At 41.7% G+C, this 27,730-nt stretch overlaps 1 protein-coding gene across 24 annotated transcripts in view; it reads right to left on the bottom strand.

Moving 5' to 3' along the window:
* The window catches only part of ADGRL3 (adhesion G protein-coupled receptor L3), a 520,635-nt gene that overhangs the window by 333,387 nt on the left and 159,518 nt on the right, over positions 1-27,730 (bottom strand). For all 24 annotated transcript variants that reach the window (XM_017829314.1, XM_017829319.1, XM_017829296.1 and 21 more), the window contains exon 3: positions 6,067-6,306. In XM_017829314.1, coding sequence (XP_017684803.1) covers positions 6,067-6,121 — 55 coding nt within the window. In that variant the 5' untranslated portion in view covers positions 6,122-6,306. The remainder of the gene's footprint in view (positions 1-6,066; positions 6,307-27,730) is intronic.

The following is a 27,730-nucleotide window of genomic DNA, read 5'->3' as shown; positions in this document are numbered from 1 at the left end:
GCAGCCCCTCACCACGGTTGTCTCCCAGAAGCATTGCAAGGATGGTGCAGAAGCTCAGAGGGCGAGAACAGGACAGCACACGAGGCTCTCCTTCCTTGCAGCTACAATGACTTGAAAGGACTTCAAATTTAATTTCCTACTCTGCAAGTGATAAATTAGTTCAGCCCCATCTCAAACTAATTCTCATACAGAGAGACAAGATGGCATCTGTCCCTAAATGCAGGAAGGTCACTTTACAGCTATGCCACAAGTCTCCATAAATAAATTCTCAGAGACAATGAATCTTTTTTGGAAGTTTAGAATCTGGCCAGCAGCATCTGTAGTATGGCCATTTTGGTGCTGTCAAGTATCAGCACTAGGCCTTAAGCTTCATAACAATACCAGGCTCCAGGACTTTATAGGCTTTGTCTGAACTAAAATCTATTTTGGCTTAAACTTAGCTCTATCTCCAAAAGTTATTTAAAATCTCTTGCAGAACCTGCAACTTTTCCTAGGATCAGAAAACTTTTGCCTAGCCTATCCCAGCTGCAATAGCAAAACTTCTTTAATGTCAGATTGTCCTGATTTTGACTGGAATAATTTTTTCTTAGTAGTTGGTACAGTGCTGTGTTGTGTTGCGGATTCAGTATGAAAACACAGAATCATATTCACACACAAGGCTGAAGGGAAGTAAGCAAATGTCTGTATGGTGCTCAGTTACCATCCAGGCTTAAATCAGGATACCTATTGTTTGTCCTGTAATTTCAGCCAGGTTTTGCTTACATTAGTGCTTAACTTGTTCTGACTTCAGTTTTGCTTAGCTTTGGCCAAGTGTGTGCTTCTAACCCAAAAATTATACTGTATATCAAGAAAAAGATTAAGAAATCTAAGTAGTCACAACATTGACTAACTAATCCCATGGATTATCAGGGGTGAACAGTGTGCAAGCCATTAACAAATGGCTTTTTTAAGTTAAAACTTAAAAAATAACTCCAAGCAGCTTCAAGACCAGGAAGAACCAAGCCCAACAACTGACACCACACTTTGCTCAAGAAGGAACCAAGATGCAGAAAGCTCACTCTCATGATACAACTACAAGTCAAGAGCTTAGCAGCAGAGGAAACAAGCAGATTGCAATGCCTGTTGATTTTATTGCATTTGTAACAATCTCCAACAGAAACTGGGCAATTTAGATTATTGCTTTATAGTCGGAGTAATAATAGGTGGTTGTTCATTTTTTGATTATACTATTAAAAGAAGTAGGATAACAACAAAAAACTCATTCTTCATTGCCTATTGTGAGATTATGCACACGACACAATCCTTAAAAAATAATTTTCACATGAATAATAATAAAGCAATCTGATAGGATGATAAAGACCTTTGCATACAACAGGCCTTCAGCTCTTTTCCACAGCCTAAAATAAGTTAGTTCTTTGGAGACGCGCAAAATTTCAGCCCACAGCGATCACTGTGGTATCCCTTCCTATCCTGCCCTTAACAGCATGCAGCACTGAATCCTTTTATTTCTATTATTACTTTTGTCCAGCAGTCTGGAAGTCTTAAATCTCAACTCTCAGTCACACATAAGCATGACAGCAATGTGACAGAGCAGGTGTACATCTCTCCAGGCTTGCAAACTGAGCTTGCTGCCTGTCATGTCCATCCCATTTCAAGTGAACTTTGACAGTGTTCATTTGTGGGTAAAGAGAAATCTGCTTTGTTTGGGGTCAAGGGGAGGAAGGCTGAGGAGGATGAGAACAGCTGCTCATTCTAGAAAACTCCTCCAGGAAATCCACCTGCTACAGGGAAGAGGATCAGTTTGCTCAGGTGTACATGGGGGTAACACAAGCCAAGGAGCACTCTGAAGGTCCAGACCTTCAGATGCTTTGGGAAAAGCTTCCAAAAGGGTCAAAAAGAAGGCAGGGGTACAAAAGCCCTGTCCATAGCAGAGGCCTTGCAAGGGATGAAAAAGACTTTGCTTTTGCTGTTGTTGCTGATGGTTTTATTTTATTCCCTGGTACTGTTGCTTTCTATCTTGGCTAATTCTCTGATTTTGTGTAACATGTTCAGTTTTATGGAACAGATGGATTTACAGGCTTTGCTGTAGCTTAGAAGAGAGGATAGCTTTTGGGGGGCTTCCACACTCCTCCAGGTTGTGTCATATATGCAAGTTGTACGCTATTTTCCATTCAAGTCAAAGGTAACAGTAAAGAAAGCATCCACTACTCAAATCTGCTATCATCTCAAGTATTTCACATGGTTTAAAATTTTTGTGAGCTATGATCCAAAGCAGCCTGAGCAAAACACTAGACAGTACCGTGCCTGTGCATTTAGGATACAGCAGATTAACATCATCACCGAGGAACTGCAAGGGCTCATGGCTTTTTCCCCTTTTATGATTTCTACAGCTTATCAACAAGATGACATTGTACCAGGGCAGTATTCTGGAAGATTACTTTTCATCTTGCAGATCACTGAAGTATGCACCCTTTGACTCCACACCTGTCATCATGGCCACATCACACACACAATATACTCCAAGAAATGAGATAGCTAAAATAAAAAAAAAAAAAGCCCCCTCAAAAAAAAGAAACCACCAAAACAACACCACCACCTCTCCAATTTATGAGATCACTGGTCTAAGAAATCTGTCTATAATGCAGCTACCACTACAGATGAAGAAGCCATGTCAGGAAACTCAAAAAGAGAATGAGATGCAGCAAGGTCAGTTTGAAAAAGTAGTCTGTATCAATTCCAGCAATCACTACAGGACAGGAATCATTCCAGATCATGAAACAGGAACTCAAATGCTTTATGTCCTGTTAAACATAAATTATGAGTGCTTTCTGCAAGCAGTGAAAAGGGATTACTAAAAGGGGAAATAAAAACAAAAAAAAAAAGCAGGGATTAACTGGACTATTTTTATAAGGAAGGTGAGGCTGTGGCATCTGTTTAAACACAAATGTACTGTCTTCAGGCTAGCAAAAAAACTCTGCATTGTCATTCGCCTTAGACAGCCTCTTGCAGGGAGAGAGACAACAAGGGAGAGCACCGGAAAGCATCAGATATTCAGTCTCTGATTTCAAAGCCTTGGAAGCCCCATTGGATTGTTCAATACGACCTTCAATGGAAGTTTGAGTTTTATGTGCACGTCCTTCCACACAGGGGACTGGAGGGGTTTGACTGCCTAGTGCTAGCTGATAGCAAACGTACTCAAACATTACACAGCTAAACCTTCTCCCCTTGTTTAGGTACAGGAGTGCATCACTCTCAAACAACCAGATACGTGCTCAGTATCTGCTTCCCCCAAGAAAGCAACATGCCAAAGTTCTGAGGTGGAGGCTGCATGCTGGACACTCTTAGAAATCAAAACAGGGAGAATCAAAACAAGTTCTTCAGCTCAGACCAAAGGTCTTCATTCTCCACTGTTCAAAGGCAGCTGTGAGCCTCTACTGATCTTTCACTGGCAATTTATAGGGATGAGATAACATGTATGTGTTGGGTAGATGTGGATGGTCAGATTTACCACCACTGACTGCTACAACAACCACAGCAAACACCCTGTACCTTTAGTCTGTAGAAGAACATAATGGATAGAAATATTTCCAGGCACCTAGTTTCTGCATCTCTGGCATTTGCTCATCTGTATCATAATATGGCTCCCAGGATACTTCTGACATTTTCATTTACTGTGACTATCAGGCAGGACTTTCCAGCTACAGTGGCACTGAGAATTTAAAACAGAACTGCCAGAGGCATATTTAAATTGTTAATTGCTTTAACTGTTAATACTGCTTAATTATAAAGATTTACAAAACATTTACCATTTAACTTTCCTGGAGAGGAATGGAGAGCACCTTACCTAATGGCTCTTTTATTCCACCCCAATTGGTCAACTCAGTTTAAATATTCATTCTAATTTTCAAGTCAGTGAAGAGTTTTGCTTGCAGAATGATAGTACAGATAACCTTTGTGCCCAAAGGTGTTATATAAGCAGACAGGCTGTGCTCTATAGATATGTTCTGCCAATTACACATATTTCATTTTTTAATCCCCTTCTCTGCTGTAAAATTGTACTCTTTGTCTTACCACATACACAAAGGATCAGTTTGTAAAGCACAAGAAGTCTGATGCGTATTTTAAAAGCAGGGGCCCATAGCTTACATACAGAGAGTCATGTTATTTACAAACACACTTCCACTGACCTGTAATTAAAATGAGATCCTTGGTGGAGTTCACTTTCCATTTAGGCATACGGAAAATCAGGCAGCCAGATTTTCTAAAGCTCTGCTCTGAGCATTTAGTAACCATCACCACTAACAGGAGCTCCTGAACCTTTCAAGCACTTGTGAAACCTGGCAGCTTACTTCTAGAGCTTACATTTGAGTTTCTCATATGAAAAGAACCCAACCCCAGACCTCAAAATCTTACTTCAAAGAATTACATGTGTCAGATTTCATTTAACAGTTTTCTGGCTAATAAAAAGACTGATTTTTTTCCTCCTAGAGGTCTGTGTTGGGTTTGCATAGCCAAATTTCAGGGGGCTGGGTGAGAGTTACATGGGTTGCTTCTTTGAGAAGTTGCTTGAAGCTTCCCTATGTCTGACACAGGCAATGCCAGCTGGCTCCAGGATGAACCTGCCACTGGCCAAGGCCAAGTCCATCAACAACTGTGGTAGCACCCCTGGGATAACATATTTAAGATGGGGGAAAAGTTGCTGCTACGTGAGAGAAACAGCTCTGCAGACACAGAGGTCAGCAAAGGAGGGGTAGGAGGTGCTCCAGGAACCATAGCAGAGATTCAGATTCCCCTGCAGCCCATGGTGAAGACAACGGTGAAGCAGCCTGTCCCCCTGCAGCTCAAGAAGGTCCACAGTGGAGCAGAGACCCACCTGCAGCCAGTGGATGAGTCTGTAACCCTATGGAGAGCCCACACTGGGCCATGCTGTGGCCCTGAGGAGAGAGGAACCCACTCTGGAGCAGGTGTGCTGGTAGAACTTGTGACCCTGGGGAGGAACCCCATGCTGGAGCAAGGGAAAAGCATGAGGGGTCCTCACTCTGAGGAAGAAGGAGCAGTAGAAACAAGGTGTGATCAACTGAACACAACTTCCATTTTCCTGTCCCCCTGCACTGCTTATGGGGAGGAGGTAGAGACAACTGGGAGTAAGTTCAGTTCAGGAAGAAGGGAGGGGTGGGAGGTATTTTTAGGATTTGTTATTATTTCTCATTAACCTACTCTGATTTGATTGGTAATAAATCAGTTCTTCCCCAAGTTGAGTCTGTTTTACTTTTGATGGTAATTGTTGAGGGATCTCTCCCTGTCCTTATCCCAACCAACAAGCCTTTCCTTGTATTTTCTCCCCTGTCCAACTTGAGGAGTGGAGTGATAGAGCAGCTTTAGTGGTCACCTGGCATCCAGACAGGGTCAGCCCACCACAAGCTCATCCATCCCCACAGCAGAGCAGCTGTGCCTGATGCTATTCCCGCACTTCCCAGCTGCAGCCTGGCTGTGCAGCATGGTGCTCTACACTGCTGGGTGGGTTACACAGTGTGCCAGGCTAAAGCAACACTCTTGGTTGTGGTTCTTTTTGGTGCAGAGTCACAGAGCCTATGGGAGCCTCAGTCTTTCAGCAGAGCACAGACATATCCACTGCAGTGCATGAAATCACAGCCCAACGTGACGGTGAGTAAAACCCCACCCTGGAGTTGTGTCTAAAGCAGGACATGCAGTCCCTTCACTGAGCAGTATTCACAGAAAGGAAATTCATTTCCATGCAGAAGCCAGGAGAGACAATCCCAGTGACACACAGCCAATAGAGCAGGCTTAGGCATGGAGGAAGACAATCTGCCTTAACGTAGCAGTTAAACTCAGTAACAGAAATCTTTATGTGTCAGAGTTCCTTGTTTCAGTACTTAACTAGTCATAATGTAGCCTGGGAATTCAAAGACCTGAGGTGGAAGCAGAGAGAGAGAAATCAACATCCTGGAAAAAACCCACACCATTAGGAAAAGACAGACAAAATCCTTGCTATTTTCTCTTCTCTATTCCCTTCCCACAGGCAAATTTACACCACCTCTCACTCACCATGGGCTATCGGTGTTAAGAGCATTGTGAAGAACAGCAGCTGTGATGACCACATGACTGTGAAGGAGAGCTTGAAAGTATCCCAGCAAACAAGGGTTCAAACAAAAAAGTGAGAGTCCTCCTGTACTTGCTTCCAACACTTCAACTGTTGGCCTTCAATTCGCATCCAAAAATGGGAAAAAAACAATCAAAAATAATAGTAATAAAAAAATCCCACAGCCAGTATCCAGAGTCTGAGACCTACAAATGAGAAAGGAAAAAAAAATGCAGTTAGTAAAACAACAAGATAGGTGTTTTCAATCAAGTCTTGCTGTGTTTCTTTGCTGCCAGCAGCTGTAAAGGCAAATGTGTCTTCCCCCCTTCCTGGCCCTTCTTATACACGCACATTCCTACATAAAATACGAATTAAAACTTATCCCTGTGCAGAGAGACAGTTTAGGCATCTGCTTCCTCTCTCAACCAGTTTTGAACAACAATGCCCACAGATCTAGACAGTCCACAGGCTTTGAAAGCTGACTGGAAAAAACAATTCCATACACATTGCATCTTAGTGTAAGTACATGGGACTTTTAATACAGGGGAGGGGGGAGCAAAGAATAAATGCAAGCTCCTGGAAGAGCACAAAGTCACCAAACTGCCAACAAGACAGGTTGCTTCGTCACTCAGTCTAGGCCATTCCTGTGAGCACACATGGGAAGCACAGTGCTTTAGGAGAAAATCCAACTCAGAGCTGCGACAGAGCTGCAGTCCCTGGCCTGCCTCCCCTTTCCCTTGAAACAGAAACCTTTTTTCAATATATGAAACACAGGCACATCAACTCAGCTAGTCCCAATGTAGGGAGTAAGACACCCAAACAACAATCTTAGGCTTTGGCTTTCTCTTTAGCCTCCCACACAGTATGTAATGCAGGTGGACACGCTGGCCAAGAATTACCTATGCAAACATCTGCTATATGTCCTGAACGAGTCAGGCAGAAGCTGAGCCCAGCACTTCCCCAGGTACCTGGGCACTGCACTATTCTGCTAAGACCTTTCACTCTTTTTTGAATTTCTCTCATGCCTCTGCTGCAGAGGCTGACAAGATACCAGGCAGTGGGACTAGTAATACGGTTTGGGAGCATTTCCACTGATATGGCTCTTTTCGTTTGAGGCATCCTGTGTGGCTTTTAATCACTGAATCTAGACCAGGCTTTAAACCCGAATAGAGCCTAAAGTCGCCCTTATTCTCTAACAAGCCACCTTCCAGTCACTGGCAATGACTCGCTCCTAGTCAAGCTCTGCAGTTATTTATTGTGGAATTAAAAATAATGGTCTCGTCCATCCCACACGCTTACAGGAAAGCACAGGAAAATCTGAATCCATGCTTGAATAAAAACACTCACTCATTTAACTGGAGAACATATTCCAGCTTTCCATCATTTTAATCTCTCAAGAAGGGTCTAGATGGCCACAGTGACTCAAACTTGGCAGGAAAAAAACAACTATACAGACTTAAACTACGGCATCAGTTTGAGACTTAGCTCCCCACTGACTTTGAAATGATGAGGAAGTATGAGGAATTGAAAAGTACTTTACGTATCTGTTTTGAACTCCTTAGACTGCAGTCTTCACAGCACTGGTCTAATTAAAAGTCTCTCAAAAAATCTCTGATCAACAGAAGTTATTCTTCTCTGAGCAAAGAAGCTGTTTTTGCCAACTTCTGTTCTTGCCCAAAACCCAGTCTGAGCCAAAAACAGTATGAAAAAACTGTGCTGCATGCCATTGTGATGTGGGTATATTTCTGGAAGTTTGGCATGACAAAGTGGCCTTTGTTTTGCTTCCTATCTTTACTGATCGACTAAATCAAACCCCACATTGTTTAGAACTAAAGTCTATAAAGAAGCTGTTTTGAGGGTTTTTTTAATAAATATATCTTTCAGTGCCAAGATTTTATGCTCCCACTCTACTCTCCTCCCCAGTCTGTCCCTGCAATTTGTTCACTCAAATGTATCATTTAGTTTCTGTAGCTTTTTCTTATCTCTGTAACTGGGGTGACTAAAAAGCCCAAGGTCAATCTGCAGTCAAGTGGCTTCTTTATAGACATCCTTGAAATTAAGACTTTGCTGGAGCTGGGACTAATCAAAATGGCCACTGATAATATTTAAAGTCTGTTATTCAAACGGGAACAAGCCTCATGAATATTTTAAACTGTACATTTGAAACAGTGATCAAGTTTTCCATTTATATTTTAGCAGGCTACCAGCACACAAGCTACACCACTGACCATTATTTATGCATACTTTTTCTACAGTATCCTCTGAAAAGTTTTAAGAGTAAGAAGCTTTTTGTGCTACAAAATTTGAAAAGGCATACAGAGATGAGCAAAAGCTATCCAAGCTCAGGTACACTTCCCTAGAGCAAAAGCTCAGTCAGGCAGTGATGGAGTAAAGGTTTGTTTTCTGATTTTAATTTGTTTAAGCTGAATCAGTTCTGAATAATCTAAGTCTGTTAGAAAGAGATAACATTATGGTGCAGTAAAAGGGGTTTAGGTGTAAACTGACAAAGTCACAAATTAATTAGGCTCCCTATCCCAGAGAAGGGATAATTGTCAACAAAATATTTACACAGTGGCCTTTAAAATTGTTTTTATCTGTCTCTATATACCTTCATAATAGGATTCATGGATATTTTTTTTCTGTCATCTCATGGGCTAGGGCTGAATGAGAAAAAGGATTCACTTGCCCTCTGCAAAGTCCAAGCAAAGTCTAATTTTTGGGAACTAATGTCTTGGAACCACCAGAACTACAAATAAACATTTTATCCTACTGGAAAGTACATTATTGAGTCACAAAGCTCCTGTGCAAAAGAGACAAAAGGACTTGCTCAGCATTATGCACCATTTACTCCAGTCATAAATCTGGTCCAGTATTCTCTGTCCTACCATCCTTCCTGCCAGAGGAGAATACACCAGAGATGTGGCCTGCCAGGTGGTGTCTGCACACCCTGGCTGGCACAACCTTGCCCTTAAGCCTGCTTCTACAAAGAGTTCAATCCCTTAGGCTTAAGCTCATGCACATATATTAACAAATACACAATGTGTCTGGAGACATGCCAATTGTGTTTAACAACACAGGGCACCACTATATTAACCAAATACATGTAACACTACAAAATTCTGGGTGGGTTTGTATTTCATGTAATCAAATAATCATAGAGTGTTTGTGAACCGGATATCTGCAGGGGAACAGCTAGATAGGAAATGAGTTAAACAACCCTTTTCCTTAGTGGTCACTCAGCCCCTCTCAAGCAGCAGTATAAGATGCAGAAAGAGGCTCACAAAACAAAATTCACTTCATCTTTGGATTACCTCCAGGTAAAGTGCAGCCAAAGAGAGAAACTAGAGCACATATCTGTGAACTGTTCAGTGCAGAGTGTTACATTTATTGATGCAAGAAAGGCATACACTATCACAGTGAAAAATTTAAGGGCTACACTTGACCTAAGGGGTTTGGAGTTTAACCACAAAGACGATGCAGCCTGCATTGATTTAAAAGAAAGTTCTTCTGCTCACTGACCTTTATACCCATAAGGCTACCCCTGACACCTTCACAGTCTGATCTCTTGCATCACCCAAACCAGAATTGCATGCTGGCAGTTCCCAAAAATCCTACTCAAAGTGTTACTGACAGAACAGGAGAAAGCCAAAGGAAACTAAGGCCTCATGGTGAAGAGATGAGCAGTGAAGTATTCATCAAGGCGTTGCTCATAAAAGAGCATTATAGATACACTGACAAACTCAACATCTACCCAAGTCTGTTCTTCAGCAGTTGATGTCAAGCAGCACATGGAGCATTTTCTGAGCTCATCTGTCGAGAGTCTACAGGGAGGGCGAAAAAGAAAATTAAACCAGTTCATGTGGTGAGTGAACAGATAGGCTGAATTCAAAGTAGAATTCAGTGCAGCGGAAGCCAAGCAGGTCAGAAATCCATTCAATTACTGCCTTCTTCCAAACACGAGCATTTACACCTGCACAAAGCTGGACACAACCCTTCTCACATGGCAAAAGCTACCAGCCTTCCTCAGCTAACCAGTATTTTCTAGGCAGTTGGGGTAAAGGAGGGCCGAGAGTGTTTTACAAGGGGGCTCATTACCAAAAGCCTGATAGAAATGCCCTGTTTTTCTTATCCAGTTTTACTTGCAGTCATTTTCTTCCTACCCCTGAAAACACGCATAGTAAAACTAGCTTCAACAAATCAGTGACAAGAACTACTTTATATTTCTTAATACAAAAGATTCCTGCACTTATCTTCTCCTTTGGCAGAAGTCACCTACCAAGTAGAAAATAAATGTGATGTTTCAAACAAATACTGATTAAATTCACTATTTGCAACAGGAAAAGTTTGGAAGTAATTAAACTCTTTGAAGCTGACGGACCAAGCTGGAATCATGGATGTAATCCTCCATTCTCAGCATCTGCCACTTGAGACAATTTATTCCAGGCAACATTTTCAGAATTTAACCAAGAGAGGGAAGAAAAATAACCCCAGCAAGAAAAACTATAACATGCAATCTCTGTAAAATTTAACTAACTGCAATTTAATGTTAGAAAACTTCTTTAACTAAGAGAATGAACTGTATTTCCACTCTCATTATGAATGTCTAAACAAAAGAATTACTGCAATACATTTGGCCATAAGTTGTTTGCAAAACACATTTTAATTGTTTGTTTGTACTTAAAAAAAGAAAAGACTTCATTAAAAAAGCTAAGTTGTGCTCCTCCAACCTCCTTCCACCTTTACCCTGTCAAGTACTCAGGGTTTGGCTCCCTGGTCACTTGGCGATGGCAGCAACACAACCTGCCACGTAAGAGGTCACACAGACGTTAGTGACTGTATAACACAAGGGGAGCAGGGCAGGAGCAGGCTGCAATCCTGCAGTCCATGGAACCACATGCACTTGCACTCATAGCCACTCACTGAACTTACTGCTACAGGGACATGGTTATTTATGGACAGATTTTTTCCGTGAGCATTTTCAAGAAGCCCAGAATGTGTTTCTGAGACACAAACTGAATTGTCTGTAGACTTTCATTCGTGTCTGCATTTAGCCCAGGAGAATATTCATACTATACCACAAGTACTTATAAACTCAGAGTTCTCACCAAAGTTCAGAAAAACAAGCTTTTTTTCCTCAAAATATGAAGCAGCAGCCACAGCTTTTGGCTCTTTATTTCAGGTTTTAAGTTTGCCAGATGTGAGGAGGCTTTATGAGAGACCCAGTGAGCTCTCTCACAGACAGGATTCACCAACCTGTGTTTCAACATGCTCACATCTACGTCTTCTTGTACTGCAGATCCTGTTCCTGCTCTTTTTCATGTCTCTGTTGAGGCAGTGAACTCAGAAGGAAGCTCCTCAACACACTCGCCTCATATGTACAAAATGACATAATATTTCTAAGTCCCTACTTCCAAGCACTTTAATCTGTATTTCACCTAATTGTCATCCCTGTATACTAACATTCATTTCATCCATACTGTTTGAAAGCCTAAAACCATTCTGCCCTTTACTCCTCCTTTTTTAGCTGATGCAGCACTCTGAGAAGTAATTTTTAAAACCTTAAAAGCCAGCAACAATGACGGCAAAGTCTAATAAGTTTGTGTTTACCCTACATTCTCCAGTATCACTGCAGTGCTACTTACGCCTCCCTGAGGGGAGCGGCCAAGGCAGTAAGGAATCACTATCAGCTCAAACCAAGCCACATCAACCACCTGTTTAGGCTATAATTCAAAGTGACAAAGAGCTCTTTAGATGTTCTGTGGGATTCGCTGCAAAATAACTCAAGTGTTAACTGAGTTACTTCATTTCAGATTAATCAAGCCTTTGATAAGAGCACACACAAATACAGACCAGCCAAATATAGTAGCTTTTTTTTTTCTTGTGTAGGTGAAATGGAGGTTTTTGTGATGTTCCAAAGGTCAAAAGGGGAACTTAAGATATCAGCTTGTTGGTTTTCCCATTCAATCCAGAATCAAAGCAATTTCAGCAGAAAATGATAATCAGACTAATAGTGAAGCTATTCACGTATCTTGTTACTTCACAAGTGAGAATGGAGGAAGGAACAGAGAGAAAAGTTAAGAGTTTTTGAAATATGGTCCAGAAGCTTAGAAATATTGTAATGAATTGCACATCTGAGTATCACAGCTACTGAATGTTCCAGACTTTCCTTAAGTGCCTGCTGGTTATCCTTGGCAATATGCTTCATTCCAGATTTAAGAGGAAAGTACACCATTCACAAGGTCCCTGGATGTGTGCAAATATATGATAACACATGCAAAATTTCAAAAGGTGCAGAGTATCATATGAAGATGTGGTAAAATATGCTAATGTTTGTATTGCATTACCACCCCAGATCAGTGTGCTTTCTGAAAACTGATTACAAAAAACTTGGTACTCTCCCTGGTTAAGCACCACCTGCTAAAGCAGCTCACAACTGGCAAGAAGCAAGTCAGTCCCTCCACCACTCCAAACCCATCAGGGAAAAAAAACCCTACAAGTCTTGGGAACAACTATGCAGCTCTTCACACAAGCTGTGTAGTGCCATAAACTTCTGACCACCTGAAACAAGCCTATTTCATCATCATATACAGCAGTTATTACAACAGTATTCTGCAAACCTTTGGGGAGGTGTTAAGATCCTTCTCAAAAAATTTATTATACCTACATAATACACCATCTTTCTCAAATGTTTTAGTTTGCAGCACATCTTTACAAAGAAGGAAAATAATGCATAGGCAAGCCTTCTTCACAGTATTGCCAACAGTTATGATTTCATTGCAAAACTCGGTATGTGGCAACTCCTTGCAATAATGAAAATTTCAGCTTACTTTTCAAGTAAATTTCTCCTTATGGAGAGAAGCTGAAAAATAGGACCCAAATACAGCTCAGAGGCTTAGTAAACCGGTGGCAAATAAACACAACTCAACATATTTATTTGATTTGAAATTCGCATGACTTTTAATCAAATCTCGAATATTTTTTTCTGCGAATGATTCACAATGTTGAAAGTCTGGGTTTGACAATACTCTTGTAATGCTTATTTGCATTCCACAGAGCCTTTGGCAATTCTTCTGTGACAAATAAAACACATGTGGTGCATGCATTGAAAATGCAGACAAGCTTATCACCAGGGTCAGCATTATTTTACCTTCCCTTCGCTACCATAAGCTGAGCTTGTATTTTAAGGTATCACCTCTCCTACACATACCAGCCCTTTTTATTCAAATGTCTTACCTTGGCTGTAACTGTGATGGCACAGATCCTACACTGGATCTTGCTTTAACCTGAGGAAGTGACAGCCTCCAGGGAGAAAATAAGCCAAAGGAAGTAACAGAAAATTCCAAGAGAGTTCAAATATGGGAAGTAAAGTGTGATATTAGGACCAAAGGAGAAATACTGCTAAATACCTCTGGATGTAGCCTTTAAAATAGTTTTCAATATTCATTTATCCCTCCTATCTCTCCCTTCCTGCTCTGTCTCCTTCATACCACCTTTGATTTTCTTCCTTTCCTCTTCCTGGCAGGGAAGGACCTATTTAACTTACAGTGCCCCAAACCAAGCAGCAGCTGCAGATAGAGAGTGAGAGGAAAGAGTTTAGTGTCATTCCGCCATCACAGGAGGATTGGGTTTTGAGGATGGGATTCCTTCCAGGGGAGTGCAGGGGAATGCAGGCAGGGGCCATTTCTCCTTTGACTGCCACTCATCAGGAGGCAGCCCAAAGCCCATATAAGTGGGCTCCTTTTCTCCGTGCATCATCCAGGAACAGGAAGACGGTACACAGGCTTTTGAAGCTGTGCCCCAGAAGTGACATACCTCAGAGGTTTCTTACTTGCAAAGATGATAGTGGACCACTGTTTTTGTGGGTCCTGCAATTCAGAAAAGGGGAAAAGGGCTGCCCTGTGTCCACCTCGCGGCACACTTTCACAGCTCAGTTGGCCCCACAGTTCCTTGGCTATGAAGGCTAAACAGTCGAGTTAAAGCCATCAACAGCTACAGAGAATTGAGCGCTGCTGAGCTGAAGCAGAGAGCCTGCCCTCCTTGATGGCTTGTTTTGTGAGACCTGACAGACAGCACCGCATGAACCAAAATACCAGGATCACAACTGCATTTGTCATAGGAAGCAGTACTTCTGACAATGCTGGACTTCCTCGGCCTTTGACTTACTCCAGCTCCAGTAAATACTCACAAATACAGCTATATGCAGTAATAAAACAGGCAAAGGGTACCACTTGACTGAGGAATTACAGTGAAAACAGTAGCAAAGCTGTAATCTATTTCCTATGTGTAAAATCTGTATCCAGTGCATTTTTATTCTGCTCTTGCTTACTATTCCCTTCTCAAATGGATGGTAACAGATATTGCTTCTTTTGCACTAAAGCTGTAGCTTCCTTCACTTTCTGTGCTGATTAGGAAATTAACAGGCAGTGTAAGCAAGGATACATCCTTTTGCCATTTAAGATGTACTGGTTTTGAAAGACTTAAGAGTAACAATAAGAGACCACCTAAACATGCAACTCTATGCACACACGCACACTATTAAATGGAACAAAAATAGTTGGCAAATGAGATTAATGGCAAAAGCCATGTAACACATTTTTAAAAGAAAGTTATCTAGGAAAAAGATAAATTTAATTGTCTTTCAGATCTGTTATGATGTAATAAATGTCTACTAATGTTTAGCAGCAAATTGGCTTTTAATGATCATTGCTATTTTTAGCTGGTGGGTGACATGTAGTTTAAATATAAACCAGATTTATGTTTTACACACCAGGATGACTTTACTTTCTCAGATGACTCTCCTTGACTTAACCTCTTCACACCCCACAAGACATTTAATATAATTTTATTTCTAATAGACTGTGAGCCAATAGGATTGTATTTGCTACTACTGATGTTTTCAATGAGAAATAAAATCAATGAGGTTTATGCTGAAGATAAGTGTAAGTGATTAGCTAAGTGTAAGTGGCTTGGAAAATATTAGGAGGGTTATATTATTCAACCAAATTATGCAAATTAAGAAAGACTCTAGATTGAAGTAAAATTTATGAAACACTCCTGACCTTGCTGTGTTGGAAAAAAATCTTAGCTAGAATTTGTTCTTTTGGGAGTAACTCAAAGACGAGTATTAGCAGGTGAGAAACTGCGTCTCATTTTTTAACACAAGCAGGGAACCTTAAGCATTCATACTTACAAGTTAAAAAAAAAAAATCTTCCTAGACCTACAGACAAAGAGCAGCCCAGTGGGTTGCTAGGAGAAAAACAAACAGAACTTGATGTAGTATAAAAAGAGCAGGCAAGCGAGGCAAAGCCCATGCATACACTGACTGGGAAAGCAAGACAGTAACACAGAAGCTGCATTCTGTATCATGAAAATAGTAAGGGATATTCAGAGAGAAGAATAAAGGGTGCATCTAAATTTGTAGGTGTGGTATTCTCCAGTGAGATACATACACAGAAACAACAGAAAAAGCAATAGACCAAATCACCTAACAGAAAGTATTTGCAGTTCCCTAAAGCAAATGTCTGTGTAGTAATAATGAAGAGTCTGTTTTTCCACATTTTACCATGTTAATGGCTTCTGTTGCACATTAATCAAGAGTCGAACCTCTTTGATCTTTGAAGGGGAAAAAAAAAAGAAAGATTATTACACTCATTTTCTGCACAGATACTTTTGTTATTATTTGTAGTCTGCTAGCAGAAGTCACCATCTCACCCAAAGCCTACTTATGAAAGATCCTGAGAATTCTCACAGTAAAACACAGCTTTTTTTCGTCCTTCCCCCTTCCTCCTCATATTATCCAATCAACAAAGAATGGGAGGAAAACATTCTTTTGCAGGGAACAGATGTAGAGAGATAGAGGCTAGGAATTTCTATGGGTGCCCTTCAACTCCAAAATCAAGCTTCAGCCAGTAAGTGGACTATTTCCAGCTGACTTTGATAACAAGTGGTAAACACTCAACATTTCCTTAACCCCTGCAGAAGCATCCCTTCAGAGCAACTGCACCCAGTCCAATCTCTAGTGAGAACACCCTCCCCCTCTCCATACCCCCACCCCGAAATTTGCAGTTGCCTTAGCTTTGTTCCTCTCCAAAGGAATACTCTGGAGATCTTTTGGGTCAAAAAGACTACTTTGGAGATCTTTAGTGAACCCAGTCTCTTCCCAAGCTACTACTTTAGCATCAAAGCTCAATTAGTAAGCCAGATACCAAATCTCCCATCAAACCTTACAGAAAAGAGGTAATATCCTCATCACCTCACTGCCTTCACAAACTGTGAGGGCAGAACAACAGTCAACCTTGTAAGAAAATGCTGCTAAGCCCCTGTCCAGTGAAAACGTGAGGGCTCGGCTATGTACAAAGGTGCTATGATGTCACACCAAGCCACCAGTCCCCCCTCAAATACAAGCTGACAGACTGCAACTTCTTTGATCTCCTTCCTAATGAGGAGCATCATACCACTACACACAACAGCGACTTGAAATCTGAAAGGGCTGCTGCGGTACAGCTGAAAGCCAACAATTCTCTTGGTACTACAAAGGAAACATTTTATACCAGGAACTCTGGACGGATAAAATATTTATATAATACAGATCGCACATACTTCTCTCTTCCCTTCTGAAGTGAGACAAAGGCCAGATATTTCCAGCTGAAACTACAAGAGGGATCTTAACTAAACAGAATGTTTAAACCTGGCTGGAATTTCACCAGGAGCTCCCAGCTGAAGCCTCAGCTCTCATATCACAACCTGGCATCATCAAGATACACATGGTAACAAGGTCTTCTCCGAAGTGACTGGCACCCTAACTCTTGCAAAAGGTATTTTTAAAGGCAAAATACTTGCTTTTTGCAAAAGCAAAGCAAGTTTCACAAAAGAAAAGCTTACTTCAGTAGTAAGCACTTGTGCTCTTCAAAGGGTCCTATCAAGTTTTAAACAGTAAAATTCTTGGGTGGGTGAAAGGCTAAAATTAATTAACTGAGTGCTTTCTTGCAGAAATTAACTTTGAAGACAGTGAGTGTTTTTTAAGAGAACTGTCTTGGGCAGCTGAGTAAGGAATGCAAGACACTCTCTTTTCATGCCTCATAGCTGAGGATCAGTAGCAACCAGAGAAAACACACCTGTTGTGAAATTTGCCAATGTAAGATGTGCCTGCCTCTGTAAGCCTCAAGGTAAATAATGGCCTATTCCATAGTAACAATCTTGCCACAGAAGGTTAGTTGAAGTCCTAGAAAATGATGCAGTGTAATGTAGGGAAGGGGGAAACAGCAAATCAAACCCTGCAACTTCTTCAGTGCCTTTTTCCTCCCAAATAAACCTACTCCTACTTGACTCTTCCTGAAATTACAGGATGGTAATTTATCAATAACTGTGCTCTCATTTGTAGTTTGTCCAACTGAAGCAATGAACTTCTGTAACATTTTACATTTTCAGGTTCACACTGAATTTAAAATAATCAACAGAACATTGTAAACATGTAACTCACTCACTGGTATCTAGCAAAATCAAATCCCATCAAATACAGCCCAACTGAAATGGGATGGCTGTACCACTAGAGACTGTGCAATGAACTTAATTACTCAGTTTCCATTATTTCTAAGGAAACAATAAACAATTTCCATATACCTGAAGTACAATAGCTGTAAAATGTGCAGTAACACCTTTATTTGTGATGGTACATATGAAGTATGCAAGTCCGCTTCTGATCTTGCTCTTAATGCAGTGTTTCCACCTAGATAAAAAGTGAGATGCCTCAGTAGTCAAGGAGCAACATTTAATTGCAGAAGTCATATTCAATTCCAAAGAAGAAATTAAGCACCTCTGGCAAGTATAAGGCAAGATAATTAATCTGATGTATGGGCCTGTCTCTTATGATATTTTGCAAGGGACTCTGTAAATACCAAAATGTAGCTATGTTTGATGTGCAATATGAATTTGGGGGGGGGAGAGGGGGAAGAAGAATTTTGCTATCTCTTGAAATGTTCCCTGTGAAAGAAAGACCTCATTTTTCATTCCTCTACAGGAGAGGGTTTCAAAAACACTGCTATAATGCTAGCTCATCTGAGGTCAGTGGCAAAATCCCGCTGATGTCTGTAGGAAGATGTACAACCAAGAGAGAGCTTTGGAAATCATCACCCTAAGCCTTGTAAGCAGCAAGTAAAACCTCTGTTATTTGAGGTCATGGCTAGAAGTGGGACTGCACTAAAGTATTTCATTTGATTATCTGAAAGGCAATTCACTGTAAACAACAAACAACAACTCTTTACTACATCTTTACTTTGACTTATTTTACCATAAGAGAAGTAAGCACTCTAGTTTATAAAACAAGGGAATAAATGAGAGATATCAACCCTAAACATTTTGCTAAAGCAATCGCTCTTTTGTTCATTTTCTTCTCCCTATAAGGATGATTCACAAGGGTAAAGCAGAAACACTAGGCTTCAAAAGTAACCAAAATTGGCAAATCGTGCAGAAAGATAGATAGTGTCATTGTTTAGTACTTGGCACCAGCGTGGATCTGAGCAAGCAAGAACACAGATTGCCTGTGATGGGAAAATCTATCAAATGTAACAGAGCCAACTGATGGCTAAAAATCTAACATTAAGAGCCTTTCATTCCCTGCTTACCTTACATTTACATGAGCTTCACTTCCAAAGCAAAGAGACCCCAAAGAGGCAGTGTCTGAATTGAAAGAGAACTGTATTTCTGCTATGAGGAAGATCAAGACCGTCTGGTGATCCAAACTTACCATCAAGAAAAAGTACATTACCTAAAGTAATTTTCTCCCAACTAAAATTTTTCCATTCAAGCTTTGCCTAGACTGTTACAGAAATATGGAGGGAAGACTTGAATGTGTTTTCTGAGAGCAAGAAAGGGTAGGTTGCTTCCTGGCATCAGCGTCCCTTCAGACCGCATAATTCAACACTGTCTTTACCCAAAGCTCACATTCAGTGCAAATGCAGCCAGTACAGTTCAGCAGCACATCATATACATGCCCAGAGACTGAGATCCGAGCCAGGGCTGCCTCATTATGGAAGAAAACAGAAATAGCTTTCCTAAATTGGATGCGATCACCAGGAACAGTTCAGCATCAAATGCTTCAGAATCTACTGTAAAAAGCCAAAGCACTAAATGCCAGTAGATTTTAGCCTTAGGGTGAGAGAGCAGGGAGAGCCCAAGTGGGGCAGTTTGCTATCAGAAATTTATCAAAGAGTTAATGTATGATTTCTTCCTCCCACATTAGGAATTAAAACCACTGATGTGGGGCTCAGATTGGTAGAGTGAAGGGGGGGAGAGATGACCCAAACAAGCACCTTCTCACAGCTTCAGTCACAGCTAGAGAGAGAGCAACGCCTGGTAAAGAACTCCACTAATGTCAGAGGTTGAGTCTTCACCCATGACGGTCTTGTTGGGTGCCACAGTTCCATATTGACAGCAGGAAACAAAAATGCCTTTTCATGGCGATCAGGTTGGGAAACTTCTAGGAATTTCCTTCCTTTTTTAAAAAGAAATGCAGTTTTAAAGACTTCCCATTTTGAGACACTCAGTCCAAATGTGTTGGTTTTACAACAAACGCACAAGAAATTGTAGCAATTTCTCCAAATGCAAGAAAATGCATTTGGAGCTATTGCTCCAAAATGAAAATGCAAGAAAATCAGGTGGTTTTACAAGCCTGAAGAGCCACATTGCCTGAAGAAGGAGTTAATCATCCCAATGACAAGGAAATCATCCTGGGTTACCCAGGGGCAGAGCTGAATGTCACTCTGAGCCACCTGAGGTCCTTAGCTCACATGACTGAGATATATCAGGAACTTCTCAAACAGCCTGCACATATCAGGGAAATCCTGAAAAAGTTGCCTTTATCTTTTCCTTGAGAATTAGAATTATGTAAGCTCTCCTTCAGGACAACAGAAAATACAGATTTGCTCTTACACCAGCATTTCAGATCGAAACAACGTTTTTCTGAATTTTACACATTTTCCTGAAAATAATTATCAATTTTAATATTTTTTAAATAAGCATTTCCTATTACCCACTTAGAAATTAGTTTTTCTGATAATGTTGCAATCCATGGCACTTCATTTTAAGAAACTAAGGTGCTCTTAACGGAAGATTTCAGTTGTATTGGAACATTCTGGCTTATACATGATTTTGATTTAAAAACACTCAATTTGCTGGAGAAAATAGTATCCCTGGATTTTTTTTCCCCTCCTCAAAACTGCCAATAACTTAAAGCAATTTTCTCCCTACTCAGTGGAGAAGATATGTGCAATATGATGACTCAGATCACTGTTCTATGAAATGGTCATACCACCGGGCAGCCCACTATGAGCTGAGAGAAGAACCAGGAGGAAAACACCATTCTGCTGAAAAATGAAGGCTGCTGCAGGAAAGCTCTCCATGACCCTGATTTCTGATTTTCCACAATTTCTGTTACGCTTCCCTCAGCAAAAGGGCAAGTCCTCTCTCCCTCATCCTCCTCCAGTGCAAAATCCACATATATTTTCAGGTCAGCATTTTCCTGCTACCAAATATACTTCAGCTTGTATACGCTCCACCTATTAAACACCCATAACCTCTACCCCACTGGGCTCAGTCCAGAACCCACTGCCTTTTCCCCCCAGAGTCCCCCACTGCCTTGAGTAAAAGCCTTTCATTACTGCAAGTAAAGACAAGACTGAGGGGAGCTAATAAGTTGGGAGTAGTTGAGGACACAGACCTCCCTAGAATTCTCTTTATAGGTAATTAGAAGTCAGCCACAATTAAAACAAAACAGCTTGTCAAACAGTAGGTCTGTTCCCTAGTGGCAAGCTCACCAGTACCAGCAGTAAGGATGAATGCAATACGCTCTTTTGTCCAAGTTACCAACTTCAAGTTACTTATTCCTGCAGAAAGCCGGGCAGTAGGGAAGAAAAGTGAGAGAATGAAGTATGTTCCAGCATTGCCATCCTTGAGTGCCCCACAATCAGTTCAAGCACTTTCCTCTGCAAGACTCTCTTGCATTTCAGCTCCCTCTACACACTTTAGTTTCCTACCTGCCTTGAAACACATTCACTGGTGTTTAGCTTTCAAAGAAGCGAGGTTCGAGACTGAAGTGTTCTTTCACTGATCTTTCTCTGACCTAATCTGGGCCTTGCTATTCTCATCTACAAATGACTGGTACTGGAGAGGCAGCGTCAGTCTTCCCCACCATGCACGGCAGCATTGGCCAAGAAAACACTATAGACACAAAAAGCTCATGTCAGGAATAATTGGAAGTAAAGCTCAGAGCTGTCTTTCAAAAGAGAAAAAAAAAAAAGAAAAAAGAGTGAATCCTGAAATGGTTGATATAGCACTTTTGATACATAGGACTTCCTTGTGCCTTCCTCTCTGCAGCTTTACACTACCTTCCCTTGTAAAAACAGCCAGCACTTTTGATTCGTTTCTGAATACTAATCTTCTAGACAGCAGCAGGATTTTATCCAGTTAAAGTGAAAATGTCAGTCAGACTGGCTCACTCTAATTAAGCTATTGTCATGTACACAATTTCAGGGAATACCCTTGTAGTCCACAATTAAGGCTAAACCAGGACTAAGCCTTCTTCATAGCCCTTCAGCATCTCTATATCTACTCACTGTAATTTAAACTGGCAAAGTTCTTAGGAAATGCAGAAAGTCCCAATCCTTAAAACATGTTCCTCTATCTTCTTGACCAACAGTATCTGGAAAGGTTTTTTCCCATGCTAAGAAAAGGGACAAAGAGAAATGCTCAGGAACACCACCACATGGTTAACACAGGCAGGACAGAAACAATTACAGAGGGATAACCAGCAAAGCTAGAGCTCATCTTCACAAAGCCAATAACTGCATCTGTAAGGTTAGAAATTTCAAAGGCATGAGCCATCACCGTGAACTAAAAACATGCAACTTGTATCTCTATGGTGTAAAGCAAAGCTATGCTGTAAGAACAGTGAGAAAACTAAATCAATACTGTTCAGGGGCGATATTGGTAAGCCACTAACCAAAAGAGCAGCAACGTGAGCCTATTGATTTTGTAGAGCTATACTTCCATGCTCTTTTCTTCACCTTCTGAAACATTTCTATCACCTTGCAAAATGTAGAACTGGAGACTGAAACTCCTAATTAATACTTTCTAAAAACCCGAAGACAGAATAATTACAAAAACCCTTGCATGTTCTGCATTAAATGTTTGTTGGAATACTTTAAGAATAAAAACCGGTTTTTAAATTATCCTGCTGTGGATATATCAGGCTGAACATCTAGTTATGACAACCTCAGGCAACACAGCAAGACTACCTGGATAGGTTCACGACATACACTGCCTGACTGAAAGCTGCTTCTGCTGAGCACACAGGAGTGCAGACAAAGCACATTGCTAACCGGGGACAAAATCAGGCAGAATTTATGCCTGGGCTTATTTTAATGTGCATCCAGAGATAGATAAGCCTATCAATCAGTGGAGACTCGCATGTCCCACCCTTCCTTTCCAGCCAGGTGAAAGGTTTCTAGGGACACACCTTCCTATCCCTCCCCCCTGTTCCCCTGGTCTCAGGGTGAAAACCAGGGCAGGATTAGAAAAGAGCTGAGGGATAAACACATCGGTAAAACAATAAATACCAGCTAGACAGCTCGGAGGGTCAGGAGATGTTTAGGAAGATTAGAAGTTCAAAGACCACAGCAGCAGCAAGTACTGACAGATAAAGCATACTTCTTCTGAAAAGTATATGCAAGTTGCACATGTATATGTTGCATTTAGACAGTTTTTCATGAAAATTTTAATGGTTTTTCAATTATTTAATTTTTTTTAATTATTTTAAATTATTCTTTTTTAAAAGGCCTGGAACATCGAATCACCTTACTAGTGCTTTCCTGTGGCAGACTGCATCCCTACAGAGTGTTGGAGAAGAGATCTTGTGTCAGAGGCCTCCAAATGGATTATTTTTAACAAGTTCCAGATTCAGAGGGTTTGGAAGAAGCAGCAGGGGTAGCAAGGGGTGGCATGGGTCCCTCCCAGCTTCTCAGTAGCATTTCAGGGGAAGCCCTGTCTGGTCATTGCCTCTGGCCCTGCTTCCTCCCTTCATGGTGGGGGGTATCACCACCTCTGGACACTGAGACCTTCTCTTTAGGGCCCACCACTCCCAGGTGGTGTGAGTCCTATTCCACAGCCTCCACCACAAGGGTCCCTTGTCCCTGTGGCCACCCCTGACCCCAAGACCTCCCTCTGATGGCCCTCAAGGAACCATACCCCTCTCCCCACACCCTGCAGCTCAGACCCCGTGGTGACCCCAGTGCTGAGGCTCCCAGCCACCCAGGAGAAGAGACATGGGTCCCTAATGCTGCTTTCAGACCCCAATCAAGGGCCTAATAGCTTTACCAAGAGGCCATTAAATTGCTAACACAGCTTTTAGGCCAGGCAGACAGGAATAATGGTTTGTAGAAGATTCTTTATCTGAGATTGAATGCCTCGAACCCATCCAAGAGCCCCAATATGCCCCATCAAAAAGTGCAGTGAGAACACAGCTGCTGTCCTTCACCAGGTGAAGAGGGCAGACTGCATTTAAATAGCCAAACAGCACCTACAGAAGTACTCTGAAAACAACACTCTGCAAAAGGTACAAGGTCTACAACGCTCTCCTCCAGAATAATCAGATTTTAAACATACCCTTCAGAGAAATGGTCCAGTCATTAACAGTAACTGTTTCTCATGTGCATCAGTAAAAGATGTAGTGCTACAGAGACTAAATGGGACTTACAGAAAAGAAGCCATAAATCTTTGTCAGCCTCTCAGAAATGAACACTTAATACAACTAGCTTGGAGTATTTCACTTCTCACTCAGCCGAGGTACCAATTATGGCACCACTATGATAGATTTTAATCACTGTTGTGTTAATGGCTTCCCTGATTTATTTTATCCCCTCTCTGCACTAATGACCTGTGCTCAAAGTCTCGTGATCAAATACTTCCCCCTTCCAGTTGAATAAAGCAATCTTCTGGATTTTGACCTATAATACTGCTGACCTATTCAAAGACATATGAAAGGCCTCCAGAGGTTTGGACCTAGAGAAACTTTGGGTCAAAGTACAGTGACAATGCAGTCAGCAGTCATTTGTTTCCCTTTTCTTGCCCCTAATTCTACTCCTATGTTCCCTTATTTTTCCTCCATCTCACCCCCAGAGCTTTAATTTCCTTACCAGCATGTCAACACCTTCTTTTCATGGTATAAAAGTCAGTATAAAACCAACACATTGTTTAGGGCCACAAATCCAGAGTTGCCTCCTAAGTCTCACTACCCCTTGAGTTAGTAGTTGGCACTAATTTAACAGGAGCTTTACAATCTCAAAAGGGGGAACGCAGTCCATGCCAGCGAGAAGCCTCCCCACTTCTACAAAACATGTCTTGACAAAGCAGGACCAATTAGAGATACTCTACATCTGTACATCCTGCCTGTGACGGAAATATGTCACTTAGACAACTCTTCCCATGCAACAGCGAAGGGGTTCGGTCAGAGCACCCAAAGTGATCTAGGTAGCCTGGGTTCCTCCAGATGAGACCAAGGGTCATCCAGCAGTGTTAAAAAGCATTAAATCAAAGCATCTTGAAGTTTCCCCTGTGCTAAGTCAGGGGACTTGCTGCCACAAGATGGTGATGAAGCCAATTCACAGAAGTAGCAGATGTTTATATCCCACTTCCTAATCCTCAAGAGCTCACAAAATCCTTCTGACCAAGTTCTCCTGGAACCATTTATCAGACAGACAATCTGGCAATCTCTTTGCTGCTCAGGATCTAAGGAAATGGGAGAAGAGAGTCACATACACAAGAACTCTTGCATTTGTTGCGAGTCAGTAACATGGAAGCAAATGGATTCTGAATAGTTTTTGCCATCATATCCTGAGAAACTTAGACAAAAATCACCCAAGCAAGAGCACAGAGACAACTTCTCTTCTACGCTAATGACTAAAAATAAACAAATAATCAAGCTTTTATTTCTCTTCTCCCTCCATTTCCATCCCATCAACTGCCTATATGCTTTCTTCCTAGATTTTTTTAAACATCCTTCCTGCCATGTACCAAGAATATGGGAATATAAAGCAAAAGCCACTTTCAAAACTTTTTTTCTTTGTGCAGATGCAGTGGGTTTGAGGCACACATCCCATATCAGTCTTTGCACTATCTGGCTAGGCTCAAAAGCTTAAAGGAAAATTCCTTGATAAATATCCACAGTGCCCTCCCTGCATGAGAACAGTTATCTTCATAGTGTCATGGTTTAACCCCAGATGGCAACCAAGCCCCACAAAGCCACTCGTTCACTTTCCCCCAGTGGGATGGGGGAGAAAATCAGAAGGGTACAAGTGAGAAAACTCTTGGGTTGAAATAAAGACACTTGAATAGGCAAAACAAAAGCTGCACACACAAGCAAAGCAAAACAAGGAATTCATTTGCTCCTTCCCATGGGCAGGCCATCTCCAGGAGAGCAGGGCTCCATCATGCACAAGTTACTTGGGAAGACAAACACCATCACTCTGAATGAATTTCCCCCTTCTTTTTTCTTCCCCCAGCTCTATATGCTGAGCATGACACCACAGGGTACAGAATATCCCTTGGGTCAGGTGGAGTCAGCTGTCCCAGCTATGTCCTCTCACAATTCCTTGTGCATCCCCAGTGCCCTCACTGGTGGGGTAGAATGAGAAGCAAAAAAGACCTTGACGCTGTGCAAGCACTGTGACCAAAATACCCCTGAATTATCAACACTGTTTCCAGCACAAACCCCAAACATCACCCCAGCTACTGTGAACAAATTTAACTCTACCCCAGTCGAAACCAGCACACATATCGAGAAGACCCTAACTGTCCTGCACAACACATCCTCCCTCCATGAGTGTAAGGAATCTTCTTTACAACACAGTTGTGTTCATGACTGGTTTTATCTTCCACAGATCATTGGGTGCTGCTGTGGTAGCAGGTGCCTTCAGGACTCTGAAGAGCTTTGATTATGGAGAAGCACTATCTTATTCCAGAGGAACGGGGGCCAGTTTCAGGGTTGGATCATGGCAGTGGTTGGGTAGGGAATGGGCCCATGAAACACAGCAACACATTTCATGGGGGATTTCCTTTTTACTCTCTGCCTATTAACTCTGTGCCATATGGAGAGCTGGCAAAAGGGAGAGGACAGATGTCTGGAGACATTATAGTTACTATGTTAACTGCCTGCGAGTTTATTCATCAAAAGGTGATCACCCTTTGTTCTAGTAAGAATTTAACTTTCTTTGCTGCTTTGAGAGGTTGACAGCAAATCACTATTACACAGTTCTCAAAAAGTACCAAGTGATTTGCAGCCTGATTAAAAGGCTTGGTTCCTGACCTGAAATACCAAACATTAAGCAAAACCTACAAAGGCAGAAGAACTAAGAGTTGACAGCAGCAGAAAAGTAGATAAATGGAATCCTGCTCAGCAGCCATGCAGGCTCTGTACATGCTTGCACACTCACATACCACACTGGACCAGGCTGGATGTCACAGGGATGCACAGCAAAAAAAGTGCTGTTACACTCAGGAGAAGCTTCTTTTTCTGCATTCAGACAAAAAGGAAGTTTGGAGCACTTAAAAGAGGCACAACAAAAACATTCCCGCTTTTTAAATCAGGGACTTGGATGCGCATGCTATTAGAAAAAAAAAAAAAACAAAACAAAACAAAACAGCACCACAGAGACCATTCACTTTCCACCAGCATTTCACTGAGACAGAGCTCCTGTGAGATGTCCTCAGATTAAACCTGGAGTTCATTTCCTGTGGACTACGATGAACATTAAATGCCCATGTGGTTCGTGCAATTAAGTGAACAAAATAATTTAGAAAATATCTTTCAATATTAAATCTGCTTTTAGAGTTTGCATCCTATAAGCATTACTTCCTGTGAAGGAGTAGCCATTGGCGGTACAAATCTGCATTCTCACAAGCTGAAGATGGAAGTGAGAATTCAGCTCACAGATGGGCATGAAGCCCAAAACTTGTCACACAGTTCGGAGGCACATAAGAAATAGAAAAAACGAAGTCACCCTCATCCATCTTCAACCCATGGGAAGCTGAGGGGAAGCTACTCTGGCATGACCTTTACCTGAGCATTGGATGGATGATCACAGACCATCAGGGAGAAGTCAACTACTGCTTTTCCCTGGGAAGGCAGGTTCCAGACAGGAGTTTGTAATGCTACTTAACACAGAAATCTCAGAAAACAGATGACAGAGTAAGCTGAAAAAAGCGGAAGGAGCCGGTAGAGTTTCCCTCAGATTTGCTACCAACATACCTACAATTTGGACGAGCTGGATTGATGGAACAAGGCCAGTTGTATGAGGTTCAACAAAAGTGCCAGGAACTCCACTTGACTCACAACAATCCCATGCAATGCTACAGGCTGGGGAAGACTGGCTGCAAAGCTGCCCACTGGAGTGCTGGTTGACAGCTGCTGAACATAAGCCAGCAGTGAGTCCAGGTGGCCAAGAAGGCAAATGGCATCATGGCCTGTTTCAGGAACAGTGTGGCCAGCAGTAGGACCAATGCAGAGCTCAGCCCCCTCTACTTGGCACAGGTGAGGCCACACCTCAAGTGAGGTGTCCAGTTCTGGGCTTCGCACTACAAGA

The sequence above is a fragment of the Lepidothrix coronata genome, unplaced genomic scaffold (genome assembly GCF_001604755.1).
Source record: "Lepidothrix coronata isolate B3197 unplaced genomic scaffold, Lepidothrix_coronata-1.0 Scaffold162, whole genome shotgun sequence".
NCBI classification, from domain to species: Eukaryota; Metazoa; Chordata; class Aves; order Passeriformes; family Pipridae; genus Lepidothrix; species Lepidothrix coronata.
The sequence above is the reverse complement of the archived record's forward strand: the minus strand, read 5'-3'. Positions and strand labels throughout refer to the sequence as shown.